Genomic DNA, 19,956 nt, shown 5'->3' with positions numbered 1-19,956 from the left:
CAAAAGTTTTATCAGAATGACAAACTAGAGAAACTAAAGTTAAGTTTTGTTGAATGGAAGAAATACACAAGACATAGAGAAAAAATGAAATAGTAGGAGTACAGAGAGTGGAGGAGCCAATGTGAGAAATATTAGGTCCTGTACCATTATCGATGACAATGCCATCACTAGCTCCAATCTTTCCGCCATGCTGGAGACTCTGGAGCATACCATCATGTAACACAGGACCTAAGTAATCTCTCCCTGCACCAACCTCATGAAGGGCATGATGACAATGATGGAAATAGAGAGCCTCTACACCTAACATTGCTTTTAGTCTATGGAAAACAATGATATAAATAGACAACCTTCATGTTAGACTTTGTTTTTCAAGGTAAGACAGTTCCCACCATAATGGAGATACAAAAGTTCAAACCCACGATGACCAATGACCACAAGTGTATTATTTGGGAACACATGCTGAAATACTCTTATTCAAGTGATTATATTCTAGTTATTTATGCTTCCATAGGACCATCTTCACTTAGTTTTCTCAGATATTCGAACGTGAAAACCGTTTGGAAAAATGGGTCCAGTTGACTGCCGCCAAACAACTTCTCCTCCCTTGATCACCTCCCACCTAATTTAACGGATAATTCATCATATGTTAGTACGACTTGGATTATGATTAAGATGCAACAACATGAAGGTGATTAAGGAGCAAATCAGTGAATCAATTAATTGACTAATTACATGCCTCAACCATGTGTAAACAGTATATTACCTGTATTTTGTGACCAGATGGTGTAGGAAAATGGCGATTTCAAGTTTGGCAAAGTCAACTCCCGCACAAAGTTTGATTCCTCCACCAAAACCCATCAAAGCATTCGAACCTGAAGTCGGTTCTTGACCCTGTTGTTTTGGTAGTAAAGAACCAATTGTTAGGAATGTCTCGAGTTCTCAATTGTTTTCATGAATGAAATTATATTTACAACCTCAAATATAAAAAATTGTTTTCTCCATTTATTTTCGATCATGGTATTGCATATTTATATACAATATAAAATTTTTTAAAGTATGCTTTATATTTTCAAATATTACTTGGAGCACTTTTTTAGAAAATAACGGAAAATATCATGGTTTTAAAAATCGGACCAAAAAATGGTCATATCGGAATTAGGTCGTTAAACCAATGATCCGACTGGCGAACTCGACCTTGCTAGAAAAGGTCCCCCCTACCATCCCCCATCGGTAGGAACCCCACCCCCCCGCGAAGCCACCCCCCGCATTGGAAACCCTGCGTCCCCACAACCCCGTCGGAACCCCTCGCGACCCCACCGAAACCCCAAAAACTCTTCCCCTTTTTGCCCGCTCCTCTCCTCCTTTCTTCCATATTTTTTTTAAATTATTTTTTACCTCATCTCATTATTATTATTATTATTATTATTATATTTATTATTTTTTTACTTCATGACGTTTAAAACTTATGATTTTAATTTAAATTAATGAAAACATTACAATTTTAAATAAATTTTTGATTTTAAAATAAGTTTTTTTATTTAAAAATGAATATTAAAATTTTAAATTTTAAATTAAAATTATGATTTTAATTTAAATTTCTAATTTGAAACTAATTTTTTTATTTTGAAATAAAATTTTAATTTTTAAATAATATATAAATTATTAGTTTTATTTTTATAATTATTTAAAATTTTAATAATTTATAAATTATATATTTATGACATTATTGGTTCGACCGTCGATCCAACTAGTGAATCGTGAATTGATAACTTTTCCGGTTTAATGACCAATCCGATTCTAAAAACATTGAAAAATATGTAATAGAAAAAATTTGATTTGCAACAAATTTTCAAATACTTGGGTTTTTGTTAAAAGTTTGTCGAACCCTTTTTTCTAAGTTGAAATACCATTTTCTCTTTTAAAGAATAGAAAACTATTTTAAAAAATACATGGAAAAGTGATTTCAAGAAAAATTACCAGGACCTTAAATGCTAAACTCATGTCATTTTTTTTTTTTTTTTTTTTTTTAACTCTTCTCCAAATAAGTATCACAAATAGTATGAAATGATAAATTGAAAAAACCTATTCTTAATGGAACACATGCAGATAACTATACCTGCCATCGCCATGGGTTGAAGACATGGGGATCCTTGTGTACATTGGGGTTGAAATGGGCTGCTGGAGGAGAGACCAGAACCATCCACCCAGCTGGAATCGTGTACCCTACTCAATGCATGTGCACTTCAATTCAAAATGTGTCCAATTAATCTATAAGTTGAAACATTAGTACAATTTAATCGATCCAAACCGTACCCTTTATTTCAATATCTTTGTCCACTTTCCTGAAAATTGAAGGGAGAATACTTCCCATCCTAACAGTTTCATTGACAACCTGCAATGAAATTTCGCAACACTGAAACAATGAAGCTAGATTCTCACCAACTTTCTATTTTTTTTTTCTTAATAAAACAGACTGATTCTGTTGACTTACCATCATGGTAAAGCTCATGGATTTATACTCTTCCCATGTGATTCCAGAGTCCTTTTGTTTTCGGTTCCTTAGAATCGACTCATGCTCTCTCTGCAAGTCGAAAAATGAAGCAACAAAAGTGGTGATAGGCACAATGAAGAAGTTCAGTGGTAGTGAAAATCTTCAAAATGTAGTGTTAATTATTGCTTACTGTTATCTCTGCTAATGCCGAAGGATGACTACCAAGATATTGAACGGCTAATATAAGAGTAGAGGAAGTGGTTTCATTAGCACCAAAAGGAAGCCCAAAGAGTAAATCCACAGCGATTTCCTCAGTTAGGATAGTGTCATCCTTCTTCATTTCCTGTATAATAAAATCCATGATATCCTTGTGCTCCCTTTCCGGGGATGCTAGCCTCTCAAGCAACCTATTCCTTAGTGTTTTCCTTGCCCTTTCACGACCCTAATGTAATCGGAGGTTGAAGATCGATCAATAGATAAAAGCCCAAACGATTTTAATTTGAGTCCTAATGTAGTTCCTTGAGGTACTGAACATGTTACCTTTAGGCATTTCCAGTAAGAAGTTCCAGGAATGTTCAGAGGGAAGGAGATCAAACCACTGAGAAAAGCAGAATAGTTCTCTCTCAGCTTCTCTGGTGTCTTCGACTCATCGTAATTGCAAATCATTTTAGCGGTAAAATCAAACATCATCTGTGAATTAAATCAAAGAGTTGTTATAATTAGGACATGCATACTTCTTTAGGAATGGTATTTTCGTGGATATTTTTTGAAAAATAATTTATTGATTTAAATATATATATATTTTTATTTTCCTCCAAATTTTCGGTGGGTAATCAAGCATATATAACCTAATAGTTTCTGAGACATGAGTTGACATACCGAAGTAATGCCCTCTTTCAGATCCACAGAGGTATGGTTGGACCACAACTGCAGTTTTTTCAGCACCAACTCTTCAACTTGAGAAAGAACCCTAGTTCTTAGGCTTTCGGACCCAAATTGACTCAAAATCAGGCTTCTTAAGCACTTGTGCAGAGCCCCTTGTGATGAAAGCACATTCTGTGGGCCGAAGAGATTGTCAAAGCTTTCCATGTACCAGCAGTGAAACAATTTCCCTTCTTGTTGGAGGACGAAGCGGCTCACGTCTGGATCAGCTGAAATAACAAATGGCCACCCCAGCAGTTTTGTCCGGAACAATGGCCCATACCTGAGAGATGAAGAAAGGTTGATTAATACTTAGTACACTTGAATCATTTCCCTGGTAACTTTCCTTGGTACCCAGCAGAGCCCTTAACTTACCTGTCCATTCTCTTTCTGATGAAAGGCGAGACACCGCGGTTAGTATAAGGAGTCGAAAACTGAAGGGTCTCTCCAAGAATTGGCCATCCCATTGAACCTGGTGGGAGCTTTCCATTGCACTGGGGCTTCCTCCAACTGCGAAGCCAATGTGGAATGCATACAAGCAAAAGAGTCACTATTCCTACAAACACATACCCCAAATATTCCATCTCTTATTTGAAAAGGAGCTGGATTGGATTCAGGCATACTTATAACAGAAGGAAAGAGGGAGGCTGAGGCTCATCAAGGCGGATGGTTCTCATTGACTTTGGTTAGCTCATGGATGAAAATTTTCGGATATATTCCCGACATTTTTCCATATGCCGGATGGTCAACGTGGACTCAAACCCCAAAGAAAAGGTTCAACTCACCTAACCATTATAGCAAGTTTGCCCTTTATTAATTATATTAACGTTTATATTTACTGTCATCGTAGAAAATATTATAAGAATATTTTTAAAGAATAAATTAATTATAATTATTCTATAATTAAATACAATTTTCTTTTCAATTGATTACAAAAAAACATACAAATTATCATGATAATTTTCTTCAAAGTGTTTTTAATATCATTAATAGATTAATTAAATATTAAAAAATTATACTTATATCACAATTTATTTTATATTATTTAATACAATTGAATTAAATACATCATAATTTTAATATTAATATATATTTTAAAATTAAACATATAATAATCAAATATCATAATATTATTATGAAAAAATATTTAATGTAATTTAATAATAAATATATACTTATAAAATTCATATTTTGATCGATACATAGATATTATTATTAAATATAATAAATCATATTATACATATATAAAATTCTTTAATAAAACTACTTTAAAATATATATTATATTTCTAATTACATTTTTATGAAGTTTTTCTTATATATATATATTTTTTTAGATTTTGATCAATTTTACATCAATCAATATTTTTTTTCAAAATATCCGTCGATATATCTTTGATATATCCGATATATCCATAAAATCGAAATACCGATATATTTATAATTATCGATATTTTCATCATTGTATTAGTTGATCGAAAGACTGAAAATCAAATATAGTTGAATTGCTTGGATCCTATTACCTATTTTATTATTTTTAAAATAATTATATAAATATAAAAAATGATGAAAAAAATACTCAAAATTATTATTTTTTAAAAAGGATCCCATGTAGGCCCTTAATTTTATTTTCTCTAACTTCACCGACACTCTTCTTCTTAATTTAAGACTCCACGTCATATATAACCTAAAAAAAAGTTGGAAGTCAATGAGTAGCTGTTTTTGAAATCCTCATTCAAATTTCCTTTTTCTTTATAGAGGCGGGACCCATTCGGCGGTATCATTAACTTTTCCATGTTTTGCAGATTATTTTATTTATTTTTTTAAGTTTTTCAAGTTATGGGTAGAACCGCATTCAATTTTTGTATTATTATTTTTGTTTTTAGCGTCGAGGTAGGATGACAGCATAAGATGCTTATGATTAAATATATGAAAAATATAAATAAATATTTATGCCACGTCATTAAAGTAATAAAATATAAAAGGACAGCTGCTTACCTAATATGCTTATGATTAAATATAGGAATGAAACATTTAGATAAACATTTATGCCACGTTAGGTTAAAATCATAAGATGATAAAAAAAATAAAAAATAAAAAAAGCTGAAATTTAAGGGCCCATTAACTATTTTTTTTTTATTCTTGTAGATAAAATTTTATTTGAAACCTAAAATATTTTTAACATATTTTTAATATTTTTTAAATATATTTTAAAAATCATTTTTATATTTAGTGTTTTATTTTTAATTATTCTATATATTTATATAATTATTTTTTAAAATAATCCTAAAAAAATAAGTAAAAATAATAAAAAAAACAATTAAAAGATATTATTTATTCAACTAAAAGTTTTTTTTTTCAAATTTAAAATGGATGGACAAGATATAATCTTGCACATCAAATGACTCAAAATAAATATACTTAGAAGATAGAATTTTGACTTATTATTATTATTTTTTATTTTAATATTATGTTGACATCACATTTCAATTATGGTTCAACAATAGTCCCTAATATAATCACTTTTCCAATTCAAATTTCAATATAATTATGGAAATAATGGTTAAAGGATCAAATAATAATAATTAATACTAATATTATTAATATGTGATTATTATAAATATTTATTTATTATTAAAAATAGTATGATTCATATTTATAGTAAAATATAGAGCAATTAGTTTTATAATCTGAAAAATAAGTGAGAAATATATCTTGAATCAATTCACTATAAATTACATCAGCAGCTACGTGTAAAGAAGCTCCCTGAACTTCTTCAACTATTGAGGAGGTCCTTGAGTAATAATAATAATAATAATAATAATAATAATAATAATAATAATAATAATAATAAATAAATAAATAAATAAATAAATAATTAATTAATTAAAAAGGGTTGGTGTCCTTGAGTAATAATAATAATAATAATAATAATAATAATAATAATAATAATAATAATAATAATAAATAAATAAATAAATAAATAAATAAATAATTAATTAATTAAAAAGGGTTGGTTTCAAATAAAACCCCACATTTGAGAGATATTTATCATGATAAATATTTTCCTTTTAATATATTTTCCTTTTAATATACCAATTTCACATGAATAACAACACCTTAAATAGAGAATTTTAATTGCTTTAATATAATAAGTTGCAAACATTAGGATAAATCTCTTAAAAATATGACATGATGTAATAAATTCAGAATTTATTATTTATTTAATAAAGTTTTAGTTACATTTTTATTTACATTTTTATTTATTTTTGTTTTATGGATTATTTATCTTGAATCAATTCACTATAAATTACTTTAGCAGCTACGTGTAAAGAAGCTCCCTGAACTTCTTCAACTACTGAGGAGGTCCTTGAGTAATAATAATAATGTTGATTTCAAATGAAACCCAAATATTTATCATGATAAATATTTAATAATAATAATAATAATAATAATAAAAATAATAAAATAAATAAATAAATAATTAAAAAGGGTTGGTTTCAAATGAAAATATTTTCCTTTTAATATACCAATTTCACATGAATAACAACACCTTAAATAGAGAATTTTAATTGCTTTCATGTAATAAGTTGCAAACATTAGGATAAATCTCTTAAAAATATGACATGATGTAATAAATTCAAAATTTATTATTTATTTAATAAAGTTCTAGTTACATTTTTATTTATTTTTGTTTTATGGATTATACCTTATAAGCATTTTGACCTACATTTTTTGCATTGTTCATGACTTGGTTGCATAGAAGATACGAGTCTTGAGTTCTTAACAAATAGATGATTTGTTTATAGGCAATTTATTTGAGGTTGTAATACATTACTTTCTAATTAGAGGAATAGATGGTTTTAACCATCATGATGAGTTTTTTATGGTGAATGTATTAGTGTATATGGTTATACATTGAACAAAACTTACCATAAGTCATGATGTAAGATTATTGGGTTATTATGATTTCATCAAAGTACTATGTTGCATTGTCTCTTAATCTTAAGAGAATATTGAACTTATGTCAAAGTTAATAGTGATTTTGATTTACGGGTGAAATCCTAAAGAGATTATATATTCCCTATAAATTTGGTCATTGTTAATGAAAGTTGATAGCAATTAGTATTCTCAATAGAAATACTATGATATCCTATAGACTTTGAGATAGCGTTTTCCCTTAGGCGATTCTATGGACGTGTGTTAAGGCAAACTATGATCATAGTGGTTCCTTAATTAGAACTTGACATAAGCTTTTTGTGAGCTAGGACATATTAATTGTTCTCATAATAGTCTGATTTGTAACTCAAGGATAATAAAGGTAACTTTGAGAGGCTAATAGTTTTCATCTTATTAGATTACAAATACCAATTTATGAAAAAACTATATACAACGGATAGTTGGTCATGCACCTAAACACTTTGTGTTGTTGTAATATACATATAGTATTGGAGTGTAGTTGACTCACTATTGTTGAATGATGAGTCAACTTCAAAATTGGATTATAAGGGAACCGGTATTGTCTTATGTGCCCTAATGGTTCTCGTTCGAACTTATATATCTTGATGACACAATTTATAAAGGTTGAATTAACTCTTTGTTCACTTATGTATATAAAGGAGTTTTGGTAATTGTGTAAGGTTGCATAGGAATCAATGAATGGTATCTTTGAAATAAGTCAATTGATTAATTGGAGTCTTGTTAGGTTAATTAATTAATTGGAGTATGTCTTATTAGGTTAATTAATCAATTAGAATTTTTTTTGGGTTAAATTAAGCGACCTAATCTTTAGATGAACTCAAGTTACTTAAACCAAGTAGGAACCCTATATACAAAATTATTCGATGATGAGTGTCAAACTTTGAGGTTGAGTAATCAGACGGAAGATTGTAGGTTGAGATCATATTTGACTTTTGAATTATTTTACAACAATCTTCACCGTAAAGATTGGATTTAGGAATATCTAGATCTAAGTTCTCAAATCTTGTTTTCTAGAACCTAAAATTGTTTTAGATGCATATTTTTTCGCAAGAGAATTTCATGTACCTAACCTAATTTTAGGATAGAGAATAGAGTAATCCAATATTCCCAATAGTAAACAAAATTGCTTTTACTATTTTTAATACTAAATATATTTTGTCAAAGTTATTTATTCGGAATAGTAAACAAAATTGCTTTTACTATTTTTAATACTAAATATATTTTGTCAAAGTTATTTATTCAGAAAGTTTTAGATTAACAACCATTCCATGTTTATATATATACTAGGTTCATGTGCAAAGTATGTGGGCAATTAAGTCATAAAGTTAAATGTTATATATTTTTAATTATTAAATATTATATAATTTTTAATTGTTTAATAAAAAAAATTAGTAAAAAATGAAATAAAATTATTAAGTTTTTAAGTATTTCTATTTAAAAAAATATTGTAACGTCACGAAAACTTTACAAAATTAAAATAATAATCCTATTTAGATGAGAAATCACAATCTTCTAAAAAAAGGGTATTAAAGGTAGGTATGAAAGTATAGTGATCTATACTCTATATTTGTACTGACATTAATAGTAAATGAGGAGCTGAAACTTTCCTATATATCGATTCCATTCTTTAGTATCACTTACCTTAATTTGGAAAGAAATAATTTTTTATGAAGAATTCAGAGGCAATAACATTGAGCATATTGAAACCAATACATTTGGCTGGGACATGAGCCAATTATTCTTACATTTTCATGACCATGATATACTTTGGAATACTCATATTTGAGTGATTCTAGCTACTATATATTTATGTTTCCATGGGACTATCTTCATACAACTTGGTTCTCTCAGATATTTGAACGTGAAAACCTTTTGGAAACACAAGTCCTGGCTTCCAAACGGTGTCTCCTCCCTTGATCACTGTCCACCTGAATAGATGGATAAACTCACCATGTTAGTATTATTACAATATAATGTTTGTATTGATGCAACAACTCTAGGTAATTAAGCACAAAGTGAGTGACCCAAATTACTCAGGTGCGTGCGTGCCTCAACCATGAGTGAACAATCTAGTGTTGTATGATTAAGTACCTGTATTTTGTAAGCAGATGGTGGAGAAAAATGGCCATTTGAAGTTTCACAAACTCAGCTCCCACACATTGTCTTATTCCTCCACCAAAGCCCATGAAATTTCTTGACCCTGCATTTGGTTCTTGGCACTGTTGTTTGTTTTAGCAATAAACAACTAATTGTTAGGAATGGCATTTAAATACTATACTCAAGCAATTTTCATCGGACTCTCCTCCAGATGGATATCACTAAGGCCATCTTTGGAGTCCTGGAATAGAGAATGAGAAATCAATACATTCCCGTTTATTAATGTGGGTTCAACCTAATAGTATCAAATGATGGGCTCTGAACTGATAGTATACCTGCCATCGCCATGGATTGAAGACAAGGGGGTCCTTGTACAGAGTGGGGTTGAAATGGACAGCTGGAGGGGAGATCATAACCATCCACCCTGCTGGAATTGTATACCCTATATACAATGCATATACAATTCACTTCAAAATGTGTCCAAGATGTAAGGTCAAAGATTACAGTGTAGAGGGCCGGCCGAAACATACCCTTTATTTCAATGTCTTTTGCCACTTTCCTGAAAATTCCAGGGACGATATTTCCAAGTCTAACAGTTTCATTGATAACCTGCAATGCAAATTCACAGCACAAACTATGAAACTAGATTCCCATGAATAATTTATTTTTCTTCATAGAACAAGAAAATTCTTTGGACTTGCCATCATCGTGAAATTCATGGATTTATACTCATTCCATGTGATTCCAGAATCCACTCTTTCTCTGCTCCTTAGAATTGACTCGTGCTCTTTCTGCAAGTAGAAAAATGAACCAAAAATTTGGTGATGGGAAAAGAAAAGAGGATTAATTAGTATCAATTAAAAGCTTCAAAATATAGTGTTACTTACTGTTATCTCTGCTAATGCTGAAGGATGGCTACCAAGATACTGAATGGCTAATACAAGAGCCGAGGAAGTGGTTTCATAAGTAGCAAAAGGAAGTGCAAAGAGTAAATCCAAAACGATTTCCTCGGTTAGGATGGTTTGATCCTTCTGCATCTCTTCTAGGACAAAATCAATGTAATCTTTGTCTTCCCTTTCAGGTGATGCACGCCTCTCATCCAACATATTTCTTATTGTTTTCATTGCCCTTTTACGACCCTAACATAATTTGAGGTTAAAGTTTGTTCGATAAGGGTATAAACAAGATCAGACTATAGTCAGCTTTACCTGTAGACATTTCCAATAAGAAGTTCCAGGGATTTTCAGAGGGAATGAGATCAAACCATCGAGAAAAGCAGCGTAGTTCTCTCTCAGCTTCTCTGGGGTCCTTGACTCATCATAGTCAAACAGCTTTTTAGCAGTAAACCCAAATATCATCTGTAAATTAAATCAAAGAGTTGTTATAATTAGGGTAGTAAGGAGTACTTGAATATAACGCAGAAGAGTTTGGAAACTGAGAAAACTTACAGAAGCAATGGCTTCTTTCAACTCCACAGAGGTACAGTTAGACCACAACTGCAGATGTTTCAGCACCAACTCTTCAACTTGAGTAAGAAACCTTGTTTTTAGGCTTTCAGAGCCAAATTGATTCAAAATCAAGTTTCTGAGGCACTTGTGCATAGCCCCTTTAGCTGAAAGCACATTCTGCTTGCCTACCACATTGTCAAAACTTTCTGTGTACCAGCTGTGAACCAGCTTCCCCTCCTGTTGGAGGATGAAGCGGCTGAGGTCTGGGTCAGTGGAAATAACAAGTGGCCAGCCCACCAGACTTGTTCGGAACAATGGCCCGTACCTGACAACAAATCATGCACTATGCTTTAAGATGAATAGTATTATGGTTCTGCTAGTATGAAACAAGTGATCCTTGTACAAGCAGACTATATTTAAGCAAGGATTCATTAATTTGCCTAAGTAGAGCCTTTAGCTTAATTACCTGTTCATTCTCTCTCTGATGAAAGGTGCGACATCTAGAGCGGTATTGGGAGCAAAGAACTGAAGAGTCTCTCCGAGAATTGGCAAGCCCATTGAACCCGGAGGGAGCTTTCCATTGAACTTGGGCTTCCTAAAACTGTAAACCCAATGTGTAATACATACAAGTAAGGTCGCTGTGAAAGCAAAAGCATACCACAGATATCCCATCTTTGGGATCTAGGAAGACTCTTCTATGAGCAATAGCTGGTCTGGTTCAGGTATACATGTATAAAGGAGTTTACCAAAAGCCATCATTTTCAGTGAGGTGATACCAATTTTGTTTTCTCTACCCCACCAATATTTATTTGAAGTGTTGCACTAAAGACACCGGAGGTTGAGCTTTCAGCATCAACAGTTCATGGGCATGTGGTAAGATTTGTGTTAAAATTTTCCATTTTACAGATTTCAGTGTTGTAGTCTTTTTTATATAGTGATCAATTTAAATACTTTCATTAAATATATATATAGTCAGGTAATACCAATTTTGTTTTCACTACGCCACCAATATTTATTTGAAGTGTTGCACTAAAGTCACAACTTGATTATTTGATAAGACACTGGAAGCTGAGCTTCCAACATCAAAAGTTCATGAGCATGAGGTAAGATTTGTGTTAAAATTTTTCATCTTATAGATTTCAGTGTCGTAGTCTTTTTTATACAATGATCAATTTAAATACATTCATCGGACATATATATATATATATATATATATATATATATATATATGTATGTATGTATGTATGTATGTATAAAGGAGTTAACCAAAAACCATCATTTTTAGAGTCAAGTGATACCAATTTTGTTTTCTCTACGCCACCAATATTTACTTGAAGTGTTGCACTGAAGTCACAACTTAATCATTTGATAAGACACTGGAAGCTAAGCTTCCAGCATCAAAAGTTCTTGGGCATGAGGTATGATTTGTGTTAAAATTGTCCATTTTACAGGTCATAGTCTTTTTTATACAGTGATCAATTTAAATATTTTCATTGAATATATATATGAAGGAGTTAATCAAAAGCCATCATTTTTAGAGTCAGGCAATACCAATTTTGTTTTCTCTACGCCACCAATATTTTATTTGAAGTGTTGCACTAAAGTTACAACTTAATTATTTGATAAGACACTGGAAGCTGAGCTTCTAGCATCAAAAGTTCATGGGCATGAGGTAAGATTTGTGTTATAATTTCCATTTGATAGATTTCAGTGTCTTAGTCTTTTTTATACAGTGATCAATTTAAATACTTTCATTGGATATATATATATATCCAGAAGCCATCATTTCAGAGTCAGGTGATACCAATTTTGTTTTCTCTGTGTCACCAATATTTATTTGAAGTGTTGCACTAAAGTCACAACTTAATTATTTGATAAATCTGGAAACTGAGCTTCCAAGATTAAAAGTTCATGGGGCATGAGGTAAGATTTGTGTTAAAAATTTTCATTTTACAAATTTCAGTGTCATAGTCTTTTTTATACCGTGATCAATTTAAATACTTTGAGTGGATATTTTGTTGTGTGAATTAACTTTAATAAGGAAGACATACCAATTTTAAAGTCTCTTTTGTTTTATAGTAGCCTTGATTCTAAATTTAGAGGCTGCGATCATATGTGCTTTTCTTTTATTGTACTTATTATTTACACATATAAGTCTCCTAATTCAACTTCTAGATGGGTCAATAGTTCAAAGCTTACCATGTATAGGAATGGCAACGGGCGGGTTTGGGACGGGTCACCCCTATCCCATTCCCGTCCCAATTAGATTTAGTTATTTCCCAACCCGTCCCAAACCCGGGGAGGGGCGGGGCGGGGCATTCCCGTCCCCGTTATAGGGTTAAAATTAAAATCCCATCCCCGGCCTGTCCCGACCCGGGTATGTGTTTTCGGGGCGGGGCGGGGCGGGGCGGGGCTGGGCTGGGCTGGGCTGGAATCCATAGCCTGCTATGCCTGCCCTGTACCTCACCCTTGTGATAAACAATCCAACCAACATGAGCAATGTCCATCAAAACAACTGAATCTTCCCAAGCATGACAGCATAAAACAGAAAAATCAAAATCTGAAATCACACCCACAGATCCAGCCCATATAACCAGTCAAGTTTCTACTTAGAAAAAAAATCCAAAACAAGAAAGGGAAAGCAAAACTAAAGAAATTAGACAAACTAATTCAAACTACCAAAACTAGTTGTTCTGTATTTGTCAGCACAGATAAATTGCCAATAAAAGGCTTAATGATGATGAACAAAAAACCAAATGCCCATTACAAGCTATTCAAATCCAGATTATTTCTGGAAGCAAGTTCAAGGAATAATACAAAAATTTATAAGTATGGCATCCACCTTAGCCTGTTTCTCAAACATTGATGTGGGCCTAAAACATTCATGTATAGACACCTCAGAAGCAGAAGCATCCACAGCTCCAGAAACATTGCTTTGGACAGATTGCGACACTGCAGTTTGAATTATGCACCGATCAGTGTTCCCATTGAACTCCAAAGGCAACACAGATGATTCCATTCTTTCACAACAATGATTGACCTCAGAAGAACAATATGAAGTATCTCTACTTTAGTATGTGAGAAATAGGTGGATGAAAAACTTTGAATATCTAAGAGAGCTTTCAATGCAAGTTATACGTACTAGAAGAGCCTTGTTCAGAGGTCCTGCATATAAACAAGAGGAATTCATTGTTACAACCTTGAACAATCATAATAAACATGAAGAGAAACAGGAGACTTACATCAGCAAAATGCATAGATAATTTGGTAATAAACTAATTAGTTTTACAGACCCAAAACTTACAACCTATGGTAGGATTACAAATTCCCCAGTTCAGAAGAACAGTAGTTGGCACACATCTACACAGAATTCTTTATAGTCTCTAAGACTGCAATCTAAGTGAAGTTACTTGTAATAGGGTGGTAATCAAGCAGATAGGTAGATCCAACTGAGGATAAAAACCTATGATTTAGCATTCAAACAATATAAAAAGTGAAGCATGTTGCTGAAACCTAATAGAACAAAATGGAATCACTACAGAAGCAATAGTTCCTCCTGTAATCCTAATGGTAAGTAATGTGGAAGACAAGCTAATATATTATTTCTAAAGTACAGTCCAAATGTTGAAACCTTTGATTCAACATCCTTCATAATCTTTAGTCAAATAAAATTCCTCAATTGTTTCCACTGCATATAATTGGGACTTGATTTAACAAAATTATCATTCAAACAGTGTCAGAATAAAGGTTTAAAAAAACTAATTGGCTTTTATTCATGTCAGACTCTCAGTAATAAATGACAATATCATCTTATTTAGTGAAAAAAAAAAACTAAATGACAACAACAATAAAGAAGGGAGGTTTCAAGTTTGAGTTCCAGTAGGAACAAAAAAAATGGTAAGTATCAAAAAAAGGGAAAAACAATATAACTTGATTGCTGAAATTTCAAGCAAGAAAGCACAAATGTTTATGAATAATACATGAAAAGTCAATAGTGCATTACACAAGACCAACATACTTGAGAGCCAATTCAGTGTGTTGAAGTCTGTAATAGAACACAGCAAGATCTCCATAACTCTTCATCGTGTCTGGATGATCAAGTCCTAGTTCTAGAAATAGTTTAACAGAACATTGAGAAAGACAACAAATTTATTATTCTATAACAGAGAAGATTCCATGAACACCAAGACAAAATGGACTCGTAATGGACCTGATTGAAGTCCCCCGTATGATACAAAACTACAGCAAGGAGGCTGTAAGCTCCTGCTGTCATTCGATGGTAGGGACCACAAACTGCGACCAGCTTTGCCAGAGCCTGCAAAAACCACAAAAATACAAAAGGTAGAATTTTACTTCTTTAACTTGATTAGAATTTTGGAAGAGAGGTTACTGTTGAACCTCCAAAACCCCACAAAGGGATACTAAAAGGGAATATGAAGTTCTGTTATCATTTCTGTTCATCTGGTAAAAAATTTCATACATGTTAAAAAGAAATTTAGTTCATGGTTTTCTTTTCTTTTATAGGAAAATAGATAATATATTAAGAGAACAGCACCTAACAATAAGAGGTGCACCCAATGTACACTGGTGGTATACAAAGAGCTCAAAAATTACAGAAAACGTCTGATCAAGATAGCCCACAAGAAGACCTATCTATTCACATTTTAAGGCTATCCAAAAAATCAAGATTTTCAAATTAAAGTCAACACAGCAATTAGTGTTTTTTTATGATGCTATGGATCATGAAAATAGTTTATATAACAGTGCTCACACAAGCATTGAAATAGTATAGGTAATTTGAGCTTTTGCATGACTATAAAATTGTAAAGTCAATACTTACCAGGCATGGGATGGATTCCATTCTGTATGGGCGCCAAAGGAACTTTTGGAGACACATGATAATTCGTGAGATGAGCCTGATGCTCAAGCAAATGATTAAACAAAATGATTTGTTTCTTCAATTTTAATCTTATGTAATAGGCCCTGAAAAAATCAGCATTTTCTTCTTCCAACTTCTGCCATACTGAGTTAACAAAGAAAGAAGAGGACATCAGAAAACAATGCTTGCTTGGAAGCATTAGACAAACAAATATCGTATTTATTAGGCGGCTAAGCTTCTCAAAAGACAAGTTTATCCTTTATAAGAAAACAAAGGATAAACTTCTTATCACGTCAAATTTAGTTTTCCATCACATCAAAGAAGACATCAGACAATATCTATATTTTTTATCACATCAAATTTAGTTTCCACTTTATTGACTCTTGGGTCAATTTCATCCAAACACTCTAATAATGGGAAACCAGCCACTAGTTACAAGGCTCCAATAAGACTAGAAGAGTCCTATCACAGTCAGATGCAATGCAACTCCACCCAGTTGGAAAAGTGCTCGTCTTCCTAAGCAAGAGTGAGGAAGAAAAGATTGACGAACCATTAATTTAATAACAAACAGAATTTCTTACATGAGCATAGATTTAAAAGAAATGGACATAATAGTTAACCAATTAAGATGATAAAATATGTGGATGTTAATGATTTTGGACTTTATGGAAAGGCCTGCCAATGCCTACCCAAAGTTGTAAATCCAGGATCTATCCTTGCACGACTCAAGAGGGTCTTCACCACTTCATCCCTGTTCATGTACAACTGTAGGCACCGTTCTATCAAATTCTGGACCTGGAGGAAAGTTTTTGCAAAAATTATTAAGCCCGACATAAGAAACAGATTTGTTGAGCTCCCTTTTGGAGATCAACACAAAAAAAAAAAAAAAAAAATCCATTAGTAGAAAGCAAATAATGTCTTACAAGTTCAATATCTTCACGCGAAACTTTCCTGCTATCATTGCTTGAAATGCATATTGAACCTGAGTCTGCCACAGGAGCCTCTGCTGTGTTGTTCTGGTGGTCACTTTGGGACTCATGTGAAACTTGGGTTGAGGACTGTATTTCCTGTGCACTCTGTGAATCCTATGGAAGGTTTCTTAGTGTTGGTCAAGAACACAAATGCAGATCAACAAACCATTTTAAGAAAAGGTTTTAAAAAATTATGCAAAGAATTGCACCATGACTGGGGTCAACAAGCAAAGCTTAGGAGGTTTTTTTTCCCTCCTTTTTAACCAAGGGGTCACAAATGCTAATCTTCCTAATCACATCATGTGTGTATATGAATATTATAGCCTGATGACATTCCTAAAAATGTTGAGGTCTGAGGATCATGTTCCAACTCAACTAAGTTGTTTTAAGTCCATTCATCAAGGGATAGCATCTAGACTAAATGAGTAACTGACTCCTTAATTCAATCATGTGAGAAATAAAAATGCAAAATTTGTACTAAAGACTGGAAAATATCAATGCAGAACCTGTAAGGTCTTCATTACATCTGAATGCAAGTTGAACTCATCTCTCTGTTTAGCTCAGGTATCTCCCAGCTGCAGCTAAGGTTGTCTGATTCACTAAGTTCAAAAGTTTGCATCTAAATCTCTAATACTTCATAAAGTTGAGACAGTTTTCGCCTGGAAATAAATGAATTATGAATATATATATATATAGCACCATCAGGAAAGAAGCACATGGAAAAGCAAAATATGCAAGTATAAAATTATAAATAGCAAATCACAGTAAAAATCAATCATAAAATTGGAACACAGAAGAACAAAATACTTGTAAGACTAAAATAAAAGTCAACTTCAAAAACCATGCATTTAATTAGAAACTTTTGCAGGACTGAAGGAAATCAATATTATTTGTTTTGCTAATCCTCACCTGAATTCTCTTTGTGAAAAACCAAGTGAAATTATAAGCAATTAAAAGCCTTCTCCATTTTCCTACAACTTGTAGCATGAAATGCATATTTCCTTCATCTATTACAAAAATGCTTCAAAAGTACGTAAATGGGTAGATAGGGAGGGAGGGAGAGAGAGAGAGAGAGAGCATTTTAACATGAGAGGCAATAAAAGATAGCAAAATGTGGGGAGGTGATATGCAAGAGAAAGGGTTATCCTGTGATTGACGCATATGAGTGTGAGGTCATTCATGTTGGGTAGCTCATCCAATGAAATGTTTTTCACCCAATAAGACCAAGTAACAAGGCTCACTCATGTCGGATAAAAGTCAATTATCAAAACCATCATTATCACTATTCATCTCCTTCATCACAAATAACACTACTATTTCAAGGTGAAGAACCAATTATTAGAATGTTGGTGCATAGAGAGTGTCCCCTCCCTCGAAAGAATGCAACTTTTATCCATTTTTCCAGATTGCAGTTTTCTTTGTTCCATGGTGTTCTGTGTGCTACATACATGATCATGGTATGATTGTCACTAATGCTCCTTCACAAAACAGAGCCATTGGTGAAATTTAATTTTATGGGTATGTATAAATGAAATTGCGAAGATTCTTAATAGCTGCAAATGACAAGGTTAGATTAAGTTTCCTTGGCTTATTCACCCAGAAGTCACAGAGCATAGCTCTGAAGTTCAGAAAACTAGAAAATTAAAGGATTCCACCATTTTTAAAACCTAAAGAAGAAAGCCTGAAATCTTACAAAATATCTTGCCATCACCAATCTCTCCAGTCCTTGCCACCTCATTGATCTTGTCAATTACTGCTTCAACCTAAGACAGGAATGGAAAGATTTGAAGAGTGGTACAGCAATGGAAACAGTGTGAATCTTCTTGTTTATAAGGCCATTTAGACTGTTTTAGTTTTAAATATACCTGGTCTTTGCTCACCACAATCTCCATTTTAACTTTAGCAACAAATTTGTCCTCAGAAAATTCAGAGCCTGCAGCATGACAAACAAGAACAAAATAGTAAAGATAGCATAGGCACCAAAGAAGAGACTACCAAAGAAAGAGAAGGAAGAAATTGTAGAAAAATAAACTAAACCATGTATCAAATTTTCCCCTCCCCAAATTGAACCCAACACCCAAACCCTAGATCTTCAAAACCGAAAAAGGAAAAAAAATTTCATGTCACACAAACTGCATTTCTTTTCCATTTATTTGAATAGTTTTCAGCAACTAAGCCAAAGAGGAAAGGGGTTCATAGGTACGGTTATTCAACTTAGGTGGGTGGAAAGGGACAAGGAGGAATGGGGTATAGATATAAATTGTAATCAGCTATTTTTTCTATTATGCAATATCCAGCACATGAAAAATGAAATACTTGACACCTCCACAAAGCAAGAACTTACCTGCCTGTCTTTCAGGCGAACCGCCTTGAGCACCAAAGCCTCGGACATCAGAAACAGTAACACCACGAATACCCATTTTCAGCAAAGCCTATAATTATTTTTTTTATTTACAAAACGCCACAAATTAGAACCAGTATGTGAATCCACAACAACATAAGTATTCAAGTATTTATGTTGCACATCTTACAAGTAGCACTACCATAAAAGTAGTATGTAAGCATTTATGTTATACATTTGATTCTATGAGTAAGAAAAACTGCTGGAAGGGAGAACTGGAGGTCTTCTTGCCATCCTCAAATAAGCTGCTGCTGCAATTGTGGGTGCCTGAAAAATATAGCAACAGCTTTTGTTTAAATATTGGCATGCAACAAAAATAATTAACCTCCAAATCTTTACATGTAGGTCTGCTATATTTATAAATGTATGGACATGAAGTACAAAACTAAAGTTTAACAGCAGGATCCTGATTCAACCAGTTTAATATACTAAGAGAAATTTAAAAGAAAAGAAAGAAAAGGAAATAAACAAAACCTTCCCAAGTACGCGTGCTATTTGTTTACCAGTAGTTCGATTTACCATCACATTTACTAGTGCATCTTGGACGATGCGTTCAGACTCAGCATCCAGTGCACTTGTTGCTTCATCAAGAAGAAGGATTCGTGGGTTCTTCAAAATGGCTCTTGCAATTGCAATTCTTTGCTTCTGTCCCCCAGATAGCTGAGTTCCATGTTCACCCACCATTGTGTCAAGCCCCTGTATACACACCACAACCATTCCAAATATTGCAAGCCTTTATAAGGAAAGAAGAATTGTTTCTCTATTTAA

At 32.6% G+C, this 19,956-nt stretch overlaps 5 protein-coding genes across 6 annotated transcripts; all 5 read right to left on the bottom strand.

The window, feature by feature from the left end:
- Window positions 1-84: 84 nt before the first annotated feature.
- LOC100258933 (cytochrome P450 87A3) lies at window positions 85-4,008 on the bottom strand. Its single transcript, XM_010664208.3, has 9 exons — window positions 3,788-4,008; window positions 3,371-3,695; window positions 3,032-3,181; window positions 2,682-2,933; window positions 2,492-2,581; window positions 2,314-2,392; window positions 2,117-2,223; window positions 764-891; window positions 85-619 (listed from the first exon to the last, which is right to left on the bottom strand). Exons 1-9 carry the CDS (start codon window positions 3,994-3,996, stop codon window positions 520-522), a joined length of 1,440 nt encoding a protein of 479 aa, XP_010662510.1. The 5' UTR covers window positions 3,997-4,008; the 3' UTR covers window positions 85-519.
- Window positions 4,009-9,160: 5,152 nt separating this feature from the next.
- LOC100253786 (cytochrome P450 87A3) lies at window positions 9,161-11,609 on the bottom strand. The gene is made up of 9 exons (XM_002274296.5): window positions 11,404-11,609; window positions 10,938-11,262; window positions 10,698-10,847; window positions 10,377-10,628; window positions 10,191-10,280; window positions 10,020-10,098; window positions 9,825-9,931; window positions 9,484-9,611; window positions 9,161-9,320 (listed from the first exon to the last, which is right to left on the bottom strand). Exons 1-9 carry the CDS (start codon window positions 11,607-11,609, stop codon window positions 9,200-9,202), a joined length of 1,458 nt encoding a protein of 485 aa, XP_002274332.4. The 3' UTR covers window positions 9,161-9,199.
- Window positions 11,610-15,672: 4,063 nt separating this feature from the next.
- On the bottom strand, window positions 15,673-17,476 carry LOC132252702 (uncharacterized). Of its 2 annotated transcripts, none has more exons than XM_059733738.1 (4): window positions 17,294-17,476; window positions 16,740-16,892; window positions 16,506-16,611; window positions 15,673-15,960 (listed from the first exon to the last, which is right to left on the bottom strand). In XM_059733738.1, exons 1-4 carry the CDS (start codon window positions 17,306-17,308, stop codon window positions 15,767-15,769), a joined length of 468 nt encoding a protein of 155 aa, XP_059589721.1. In that variant the 5' UTR covers window positions 17,309-17,476; the 3' UTR covers window positions 15,673-15,766. The 2 variants fall into 2 exon arrangements, with proteins under 2 accessions (XP_059589721.1, XP_059589720.1); XM_059733737.1 differs by having other exon boundaries at window positions 15,742-15,960; window positions 16,740-16,901.
- An 811-nt stretch (window positions 17,477-18,287) lies between these two features.
- Window positions 18,288-19,250, bottom strand: LOC109124123 (nitrogen regulatory protein P-II homolog). Its single transcript, XM_019225836.2, has 3 exons — window positions 19,132-19,250; window positions 18,653-18,720; window positions 18,288-18,550 (listed from the first exon to the last, which is right to left on the bottom strand). The coding sequence occupies exons 1-3, from the start codon at window positions 19,205-19,207 to the stop codon at window positions 18,455-18,457; spliced, it is 240 nt and encodes a 79-aa protein (XP_019081381.1). The 5' UTR covers window positions 19,208-19,250; the 3' UTR covers window positions 18,288-18,454.
- A 121-nt stretch (window positions 19,251-19,371) lies between these two features.
- LOC132255309 (ABC transporter B family member 9-like) lies at window positions 19,372-19,956 on the bottom strand. The gene is made up of 2 exons (XM_059743401.1): window positions 19,663-19,956; window positions 19,372-19,455 (listed from the first exon to the last, which is right to left on the bottom strand). Exons 1-2 carry the CDS (start codon window positions 19,903-19,905, stop codon window positions 19,372-19,374), a joined length of 327 nt encoding a protein of 108 aa, XP_059599384.1. The 5' UTR covers window positions 19,906-19,956.

This window comes from Vitis vinifera, chromosome 16, assembly GCF_030704535.1.
Source record: "Vitis vinifera cultivar Pinot Noir 40024 chromosome 16, ASM3070453v1".
Taxonomy (NCBI): domain Eukaryota; kingdom Viridiplantae; phylum Streptophyta; class Magnoliopsida; order Vitales; family Vitaceae; genus Vitis; species Vitis vinifera.
The sequence above is the reverse complement of the archived record's forward strand: the minus strand, read 5'-3'. Positions and strand labels throughout refer to the sequence as shown.

Bases quoted from the DNA above. Each gene is read 5' to 3' on its own strand.
- LOC100258933 (XM_010664208.3), bottom strand. From the start codon at position 3,996: ATGGAATATTTGGGGTATGTGTTTGTAGGAATAGTGACTCTTTTGCTT. The intron at 3,696-3,787 runs GTAAGTTAAGGG...TTCATCTCTCAG, and splicing joins ATCAGAAAGAGAATGGACAG to GTATGGGCCATTGTTCCGGA. The intron at 2,393-2,491 runs GTAAGTCAACAG...ATTTCATTGCAG, and splicing joins CCATGAGCTTTACCATGATG to GTTGTCAATGAAACTGTTAG.
- LOC132255309 (XM_059743401.1), bottom strand. From the start codon at position 19,905: ATGGTTGTGGTGTGTATACAGGGGCTTGACACAATGGTGGGTGAACAT. The intron at 19,456-19,662 runs GTTTTGTTTATT...TATATTTTTCAG, and splicing joins TAGCACGCGTACTTGGGAAG to GCACCCACAATTGCAGCAGC.
- LOC132252702 (XM_059733737.1), bottom strand. The intron at 16,612-16,739 runs GTAAGACATTAT...ACTTTCCTCCAG, and splicing joins CGCGTGAAGATATTGAACTT to GTCCAGAATTTGATAGAACG. The intron at 15,961-16,505 runs GTAGGCATTGGC...TTGTTAACTCAG, and splicing joins TCCTGGATTTACAACTTTGG to TATGGCAGAAGTTGGAAGAA.
- LOC109124123 (XM_019225836.2), bottom strand. From the start codon at position 19,207: ATGGGTATTCGTGGTGTTACTGTTTCTGATGTCCGAGGCTTTGGTGCT. The intron at 18,721-19,131 runs GTAAGTTCTTGC...GTCATGCTGCAG, and splicing joins TTCGCCTGAAAGACAGGCAG to GCTCTGAATTTTCTGAGGAC. The intron at 18,551-18,652 runs GTATATTTAAAA...TTCCTGTCTTAG, and splicing joins TTGTGGTGAGCAAAGACCAG to GTTGAAGCAGTAATTGACAA.
- LOC100253786 (XM_002274296.5), bottom strand. From the start codon at position 11,609: ATGGGATATCTGTGGTATGCTTTTGCTTTCACAGCGACCTTACTTGTA. The intron at 11,263-11,403 runs GTAATTAAGCTA...ATTTGTTGTCAG, and splicing joins ATCAGAGAGAGAATGAACAG to GTACGGGCCATTGTTCCGAA. The intron at 10,281-10,376 runs GTAAGTAACACT...TTCTACTTGCAG, and splicing joins CAGCATTAGCAGAGATAACA to AAAGAGCACGAGTCAATTCT.